This window comes from Notothenia coriiceps, unplaced genomic scaffold, assembly GCF_000735185.1.
Source record: "Notothenia coriiceps isolate Sejong01 unplaced genomic scaffold, NC01 NC01_scaffold00037246, whole genome shotgun sequence".
Classification (NCBI taxonomy): Eukaryota; Metazoa; Chordata; class Actinopteri; order Perciformes; family Nototheniidae; genus Notothenia; species Notothenia coriiceps.
The window spans coordinates 2932022-2941549 of NW_011369947.1; the positions used below are offsets into that span (position 1 = coordinate 2932022).

The window sequence follows — 9528 nt, forward strand, 5'->3', positions numbered from 1 at the left end:
GCAGCAATAACCTCAACCAAACGTTTCCTATAGTTGCATATCAGACCTGCACAACGGTCAGGAGGAATTTTGGACCATTCCTCTTTACAAAACTGTTTCAGTTCAGCAATATTCTTGGGATGTCTGGTGTGAATCGCTCTCTTGCATTCAATTGGGTTGAGGTCAGGACTCTGACTGGGCCACTCCAGAAGGCCTATTTTCTTCTGTTGAAGCCATTCTGTTGTTGATTTACTTCTGTGCTTTGGGTCGTTGTCCTGTTGCATCACCCATCTTCTGTTGAGCTTCAATTGGTGGACAGATGGCCTTAAGTTCTCCAGCTAAATGTCTTGATAAACTTGAGAATTCATTTTTCCGTCGATGATGGCAATCTGTCCAGGCCCTGAGGCAGCAAAGCAGCCCCAAACCATGATGCTCCCTCCACCATACTTCACAGTTGGGATGAGGTTTTGATGTTGGTGTGCTGTGCCTTTTTTTCTCCACACATAGCGTTGTGTGTTCCTTCCAAACAACTCAACTTTGGTTTCATCTGTCCACAGAATATTTTGCCAGTAGTGCTGTGGAACATCCAGGTGCTCTTTTGCAAACTTCAAACGTGCAGCAATGTTTTTTCTGGACAGCAGTGGCTTCCTCTATTTTATGACCAACTTATGCAGAAATCCAGGTAATTCCAAAGGGTTCACAAACTTTTTCTTGCAACTGTATTTGTGCAATTATTACAAAATTCACTAGATTTGTCATTGCAATGTTGACATTTTAATTTAAAAATTGACCCACCATTAACGAATACAAACACGTGCACACGAGCGTGGCACACATTTGGTAAGAAATCAATGTCAGCTGGCCCAGATATCGCCTAGCTTTGAGGATCATTTTTATTCATCTGTTGTGCACAACATGTTTTTGAAAATACATAATTTTTCTAGGAGTTTTTATTTTTATTCAAGCACTTTCGTAACCTTAAAGTATAACTGTTACTGAAAGGTGGTTGAGCTGCAACGATATGTTCATGGATGGGAGAGAGTCGCCAACTTTTTGGATATTTGATTAATTTTTGAAGTATTTTTAATGCGAAAACAAATCATAAAATGTTTATGTTTTTAACCTATGAAATATAGATATCCTGATTTTCTCCATTTTATACAATTGCATTAAACATACAATTAATTCTAGAAAATAATCATCAGATTAAAGATAATGAAGTTTATGATTTAAGGCCGCTACATATTGGACACACTAGGTTCAAAGTAGAACAGCTTATTTCCTTGTTGTTTATTGGACAAGAGAATTCAATAAATCACCGGACCCAGTTTGATTTAAAAGCTAATTCAACACCTCTTCAGATGAATCCAAAGGGCTGTGAATAGCCTGTATTTCACTGCAGAAATAAGAGGATTATTCAACTGCAATCCAAGTTAACACAAGTCATGTGACACGACTGTCGACCAATCAGGACGCGGCCTAGGGTCAAGACCACTGACCCCCTTCTGTATAAATAGCCATAAACAGCCGAAAGTGAAATTATCAGTCAGTATGAACTAAGAATGTAGTCAACATGTGTAACATCTGACACTGGGTCGAGATAATATGTTTTATTGTTATATGGAAGTTTGAACTGACTTTAACTTTCTCTTTTTTTGATAGCTATTGACTAATGAATCTTTTGTTTATTAAGACAGTTATACTTACTCAAGTACTGTACTAAAGTACAATTATGACATACTTTTTCTTCACTCAAGTGCATAGATACTTTACCTCACTGCATGTAGGTGGAAAATGTTGTGCTGTTTTTTAATACTTTGAAAAATCCTAATGCAAAAAAGAATGACTAAATGACTAATAATTTAGATAAACATAACACTTTATTCATCGCTTGATAGCCTGCACATAAGTTCATTTAGTAAATAATGAATGCAATAAATACTAAAATATATACAATTTATAAATAGGCCATTCTGCATTATGTGTATTTTTACTTTTTGTAGCCTACTTTACTTCATTAATTTAAGTAAAATGTGTACTTGTTTACTTTCTACACTGTAACGTTACTACTTGAACGTAAGTAATGGATGTGAGTACTCCTTCTACCATGGGTTATTTAGTACTAATACCTTAGAAGTTAAGAACTAAATATCATGTCAATATGTTAGCTTGTTTGTTTGCTGGTTTCACGTGATTTTCTCCCGGTCCAGCAGCTCTGTACCGCGGCTCGGCCTACCTCCTGCTCCGGTGTGTTGAACGCGGAGCGGAGCGTCTTGCTGAGGGCGAAGCTCGGCGTCGGGGAGGCCGGTTTTCTGAACTCGTCCTCGGCAGCCGTAGTGGAGCCAGAGCTGCCGGACATGGCATCGCCTGGTTTCTCGGTGTCCCCCGCGGCCGAGAAAACCACCATCACCCTGGGTAGAGGCAGCGCCCGTCTCTCCTGGATGAAGCGCCTCACCCGAGTAGTGGCGACGGGGAGCGGGCTGAAGGACGGAGCCTCCTGCCGCTCCTGCCGCTCCTGCCGCTCCGGCCGCTCCGGCCGCTCCGGCCGCTCCGGCCGCTCCGGCCGCTCCCTGCCACCGCAGCTTCCCTCAGAAGAACCGTTAGACCCGTTAGAACCGTTGGGACCGCTCGAGCCATTCTGCTGCATGCGCGCGGCGAGCCAACCGTTGGGCGGCGGCACCGAAATCACGGGACGATAGCTGCACGAGCCACGGTGAGCGACTGCTATTAAAAACAACAACAACACAGGGTGCGGAGCGAGCAGCTGCCGGAAGGAACACACCCCCGCCTTCAGAGCCGAACCGGAAGTAGGGGCACTCCGCCTTTCAATAATGAAACACTAAAAGAAACTGCACATATTTAAACCAAAGTGTTTTACGTGAGCAGTCCAAAGCAAACAGGGCCCACAAAGAAGTCTCCACGCTGTCACGTATTGTGACGTCATCACGCCAAGGAGCGCTCTTAAAATAAATAATAAATTATATCAACACGTGGCAAGAGAATCACAACTTAGTTTATGTGAAATATCACCTCTTTTTTACTTTGTATGTTTGTCTCTGATGTCACCGTTTTAGTGTGTGTATATTCTATGTCTATATTTTTTCTTGATTGAATACGATTTAAAAAAATAGGTTCATAACAAAAAAGTAGTCAAATATTGTACTGTGACTTTTAAGAAATGTAAATGTTATCACAACCTGCTGCGACCAGAATATGTTAAAGAAAGGCATCAATACATGTAGATACATCTGTAATTAGAATATATAGTACTACATTATTTTCTAATTTATTATTAAATCAAAATACATGTACTAAATGTATTGAATGCATGTGGTGTAGATTAACATTTACAATACATAATATATTAAGAAGCAAAACAAAGAAGCTCCTCAAGAAAAGTACAATTACCTCAAACATTATACCAGACTTCAGTACAAGTAAATGTACTGTATGATTGTCATACTATTAAGATAAGATGTATAGTTGATTTAAAAAAACAGCTGTTGTCAATTACAACAGAAAAATATGTAATATGACATGTAATGTAATGTAATATGAATGTTCCTTTTATTATTATTTATTTTTTGTATTTTCTATGACTTGAATAAGTTGGTTTAGCAAAACATTTTTATTATTGTTTGTATTTTGGCTGATCTGTGTTGCTAATTTCACTTTAGTAAAAAAAACTAGTCCTTCCATCACTGCATACAACAACATGTGCAGACCTGTCATTTAAAAAAACATAATTAATCAGCTTGGATTAAATGTGTTTAAAATAGTGTTTACTGTGTCTACTCTTCAAAGCACACAGAAATCAGACGAGCAGCTTCGGCGAGGTCTTCTCTGCCTCGGGTGTGACGGATGTGGCGAGATGTTGAAAAAGGAAACTCTTTGCTACTGCTGAGCAGAAAGAGGGCAGCGGACCACTGGAGGTAAAACACTTCAATCATTATTGAGTGAGTTACATCTAACATAATGGCTCTAGTTGATGTCTAATATTATCTTTAAAATGTTTGTGTTTGTAGGGGTGTAAAGTAACTAAGTAGACTTACTCAAGTTTGTGCTTACAATTTGGAGGTACTTGTACTTTACTGGAGTATTTCCATGTTATGCTTCTTTGTTCTTCTACTCCTCTACAATTCAGAGGTAAATCTCGTACTTTCACTCCACTACATGTATTTAATACCTTTAATTACTTTACAGATGTGGATGAATGATGTGAAATATAATCAAGTCTTAAATTCACAAGCTACCCTGCAGTATACAAAGTCATTCAAACTAGCTGCACCTTTACCAGCTTTGAGAACACTTTAATGACCAATCATTATAAAACATATCATATATATTATTCTGAAATGGACCAATCTGCACAATCACTACTTTTATTGTCGCTACTTTAACTATATTTTGATGATAATACTTTTTTTACTTGAGTAACATGTTCAATGCAGGTGAAGTGCAACAACATTAACATTAACCTTTCAGTTGGTCGCTTGTTAGCCTGTTAGACCCCAAGCCTATTTTTCAGGTCTCAGACTCGAAAATTACATTTCCAGAACAAATGACCATAACTACACTTCTAAAAGCGGAACATTAATAATATTTTTCTCAAAGTAATGATAAACCTGTGAATTGGATGTAGAAAAGTCAGAATCAATATAGATGTTTTTATTTTAAAGAAAATTCAGATTGAACATAGCAAAAAACTGTAAATGTTAGTGTCCGTCCAAAAAATATTGTTTACTTACAGTGAAAACTACCCTTGGATGATGGGTTAGTAGACTAAAAGCTTTAGGAATCCAAAGTACAACATATAATAAGTACCCTGTATCAAGATTGATGCAAAACAAGTGACATTTGACCTTTTTAGAGAGATTTAGAACACAAAACTCCACCTCTGGGGTGATTTGGGTGGAAATGGGTGTACAGTATTTTGCCATTTCTCTGGAACCCATTGGTCAATTTTGATGATTGACATCTCTTTTGAACCGTTAGAGCCAATAGAATCGAAGGGGAATTTCCACATACACACCAACGTTACCATTGAGAAGTGGGGGCTATGCACACGCAGTTTGCCTAAAGCGAAACCTATCTTAGGCTCTGAAATCTGAAAACTTAAAACTAGGTTTATTGCTGATGGATGATCAGAAATAATTTCAAAGTGAAACAGACACATTGGATTAACCTATGGATTAACCTTCAGCAGCGTTTTTTATCGTTTTAATGCCATTGAAGACCACGTTTGATCAGAAAACGACGAAGGTAAGACATATTGCCATGTTTGCTACCTAATGCCACGTGTTGTGATGTCTGTTTTTGTTTCTCATTTTGCGAGTTCTTATCATGGAGTGATGATACAGATACCTATCGATTCTGTGTTCTCACGATGCTAATCAATATGTTGGATTTGCATTTACGATAATTAATAAGGGTTTTATGGGTGAGTTCTGTGCTAACGGCGTTAGCATTTTTTCGCTCAGGGCTAATTCAGAGGCTCAGCGTTAGTCTTGTGTTTTTTTTTGCTAAAAATTGTTCATATCATCAGTTAGCTGAGTTTCTTGCCGTTACATGGATATGAAACATTCATAGTTTATTCAATAGTAAGAAGCCCTCAGACGCTGTTTCCTGCAGATGATGCGTTTTTCGGCCCGCCGGCGGGCGGATGGGGTTCAACAGGGCCCTTCACGCGATGGCAGAGCAAACAGGTACAGGCAGGGCCCGTAGTGATAGCCCTAGTTTAAATCTACTACCCACAAATGATATGATCTGTATGACAGTGGCCATGTCGGCAGGCCACATCATGTAGACAGCCATCGGGAAACCCCCCGGTCCTCCCGATGGCCAGTACGGGACTGGGTACAGGAGGCTTAGAGCGAGGGATCATTGTCCACAAGTTAATCGATCGCAGATGGTGTTGTGGTCGCGAACAAAAACAACTAAATAGGTTGCAAAATATACTTGGGCGGCTGTTAATATACCTGGGCTGCCCGCCCAAGTAAAGTATGTGTGGGAAACCCTGCATGTTAAAAACAATAAGGGAAATAATGACTGGCAAGGGCAGGGAGTCTGGCTCCTCCTATATATAGAAAGTGGGGCGGGGCTGCTTTTGTATATAAACACACACTTGAAGACAGCTGAAGGAAGCGTATCTTCAAAGGACATCCCTTCACCTCCACCGAGCAGGTACGTGTCTGAGATCCCTGCACCACAGGAGAGGGTCTGAGACTGACTCTTGATGAGACCTGGACTCTATGAAATGACTCTTTCATCGCCACCACACTATGCCTGGCACATATTATTGAATGTGTTATCATATATTGGATTCTTTGGGATTGTTTTTCATTTTGTTGAAGTCTATATTTAATTTTTAACTCTTTTCTTTGTCATTCCAGGCTCCATTACAACATACACAATGGCAGGTTGGTGCATTGTTTGCTCAGGAATGATTCTCCTTAAAGAAAAAAACACTTATCATAGTGTGTTATCATAGGGCAGAATCCTGTGTACACCCGCAGGGTTTTAAAAATGCAGCCTCACATATTGAAGATCTGTTTCCTCTAAGGGCTCATAGGTTATTCATGTTTCTTTCTTCGACAGATGCAAGCTTCCAGAAGGAGTTCCTGGAAACCCACAACGCCTACAGGGCGAAGCATGGCGCGCCACAAATGACCTTTAACAGCGAGATGTGTGCCTCTGCTCAGAAGTGGGCTGACCACCTGCTGTCAATCAGCAGCATGAAGCACAGTGAGACCAGCGCCGTATAGATAGAAGAGTTACGACAGCGGAAGTCCAAAAACGGTTATCGTCACGTGGTTCATGCAGACGAGAATCGTTCCCCGGAAGTTCATGGTGGGCAATGTGAATGCATTGTTCTCAGGAATATAGTTGTATTTATTCCATCAACTCCAACAAAAAGACCTTCTTTTTAGGTTTTCAACCGTTTCAGTATTCTTTCTGTCGTTTGACGTTACCGTCTTCCCTAAACACATTTTTTTCTTTTACTAAGTTTTAGCTGTCCAACCACCAATAACTATTTTGTTAACAACTTGTGTTCTACAAGGTTCTCTTGACTAATTTGACGACACTCGATTGTTTGTTTGTCCTTCGGACTTCGTAACCACACCAATAACGGGATTTAGGTCACAGTGGCAGAACAAAAAGTGTCAGAATGGCTTCGTACATCTTGCTGTTGTAAACCTAACTTATTGATTCCATTTCCCTCATTCGTCGTGAACCTTTAACCGACGGACAGCTTGAGCGTACATCATCTCAAGGGAGGGGCAGAATCAGAGTGAGTCGCGGCATATTCTGACTCTCAATGCAGGGTAGAGGCAAGTGAAGGGGGTACCTGGTCCGGAAAAAATGGTATCGTTACCGCCTAGCACCTCCGGAGAGTTATAGAAGGGGGCCTTCAATCGCCGGTTCCGGGATCGTCGCGTCATTCTCAACCGTCGTTATTACCTGGCCAGCAACTGCCTGAAAACTTTTCCATTCTTCTTCAAATTTTTCTAAATATAATCGCCTATAACAGTCATCTTAGACTAAGTTTTAATTCGTACCACATATTTCCTACAGTCACCCAATTAGGGATGTTAATATCTAAATCCCTTGCAAATTGTTATTGTCTATTTCGATCGGCCTTAGTTCAATGCCGGTTTGTGTACGCAATTGTCGCGGAAAATTAACATTTTAAGGCAAGAGATTACAGTATGAAGCAAGGTTTGCAACTACTTTAATCTCTTCTCCCCGGATATTTGCCCTAACATAACCCGGCCCCACCTCCCTCAATTTATAATTCTATGTTATATTTTCAGAACCACGCGCACATTCTCACTCACAAAAATCGTCTCCGGTATTAACACAGGAAAAAAACCACTAAATACAACTAATACATTGGACAGACATATGTCAACATCGAGTTCGGACTAAAACTACCTAACTAGCAGGGTTTTTCCCTCTCCCCTGAATTCACTTCTCACTTTTGGTCGTTCCATTCAAATTATGATTACAAAATATATTCATCGTTCGCGGTATGGAGTTTGTTACTAAGAATTAGTGACATAATAGTTGTCATTAGAACATCATTCGATGACATATGTCCCACCTCCCCGGTCACTACAATGGTCCACTCTCCTTCGTTCTGACCGTTTTGACGGTGTTCTGTCGTCTTAGTTTTCAAACTAAGACGGTCTCTTCTCCACTAAAGTTCGAAGTTAAAAAAATAAAGTATAAAAGATTTCTACATACGCTACGGTAAAAACAGGTATTGGAAACAATTTGGGGGTATGCGGAACTGTGGACGTGTTTTATTATGTTCAAGGTATTGTACAAAAAAACAAAAAAAAAAAAAAAAGAGGGTCAGGGCCCTTTGTTTTCTGGTGTGGAATAGAGCGGGTTGTCCATTAAGGGTAGGTTATCCACACCGATATTATCCTATGCACATATTGGGAAAGAGGACAGACAATGAGTGGAGAAAGTCGTCCGTCTCATTTGGTCTCCCCCCTAAGTTACCCTCGGACTTTATGGACGTGGACTCTGGGAGTCGGGACCGGTGGGACTCAGAGGTTGAGACGTCACAAAAGTCGGAAAGGGACGCAAAGAAAACATAATTTGTTTTGGTAATTCGAAGGGTACCACACCAAAAGCAAAACACTTTTTCACGCTTTTACGTCACAAACAGATATTTAATTGGTACGGTCGTATAAAAAAACGAAAACCAGGGCACTTAGACGAGACGACTGACTCGCGTCGGTAAAAAAGGGAGGCGAGACACAGTCACCCCTTCGGCATTGTAAAGCATGGGAAAGAGGCCTCGCTAAACTCGTAGGGGCGTCCGTTCGTTGTCGTTTGGGTACCACTGCTGATCCTCCGCGTCGTGTCGTTTGGTCCTGTTGTGCTCCTTGTTCCGTTGTCTGGTTTGACTCGTCATCACGATAGTTACAATAACTCTTAACGCGTTGTACATAACCGTTACTACAAGGATTTTGTTGTGTAAATTGTAGTAGTAGTAGTACGACGACGACCGACGACGACGATAGGAAACTATCAGTGGACAGCAGGAGGACAGGAAAGGGCTTTTCCGGTATTTCTACTGTAATTCAGTAAAGCTATTGAACACAGGGGTAATGGTACCTTAATGACTTTGATTGGTACTTAAATTCTTTTACCATTCTTTAATTAGATTTAGACTTAAAACACTTTCGTAAGAAATCTTAAGGGAGGGAGATTTATATAGTTATTTGTAATCTTTTCACTACGAGGACTGATGAGTATGTTCAAATTCTTCTATTATAACCAAACTTTCTAAGTTTCGAATATTTATTTCGTCCGTTGTCCGAGAAATTGGTTCCGGACAATCGGATTGTACAATTTGATTCAAAATGTGGATTAGGGATTATAATAGTTGAATCTATAATCGTTTAAGTGATAAATAAAAAATTTTGTATAACTACAACATTTATGTATGTGTTATAGCTAAACAACATTATTTATTAACGTTTTAGTTTTGGGAAATAAAGTGATTATTAATGGTTTTTCAGCTTCAAGATA

General features: G+C 40.0%; 1 protein-coding gene across 4 annotated transcripts in view; it reads left to right on the forward strand.

Annotated features, from left to right (window-relative positions):
* The first annotated feature begins 2608 nt into the window (after positions 1-2608).
* Positions 2609-9528, forward strand: part of LOC104965586 (linker for activation of T-cells family member 2) — a 20047-nt gene continuing 13127 nt past the window's right edge. For 2 of the 4 annotated variants that reach the window (XM_010794563.1, XM_010794567.1), the window contains exons 1-2: positions 2609-2692; positions 3784-3935. In XM_010794563.1, coding sequence (XP_010792865.1) covers position 3935 — 1 coding nt within the window. In that variant the 5' untranslated portion in view covers positions 2609-2692; positions 3784-3934. The other 2 variants (XM_010794565.1, XM_010794564.1) reach the window with 2 other exon arrangements.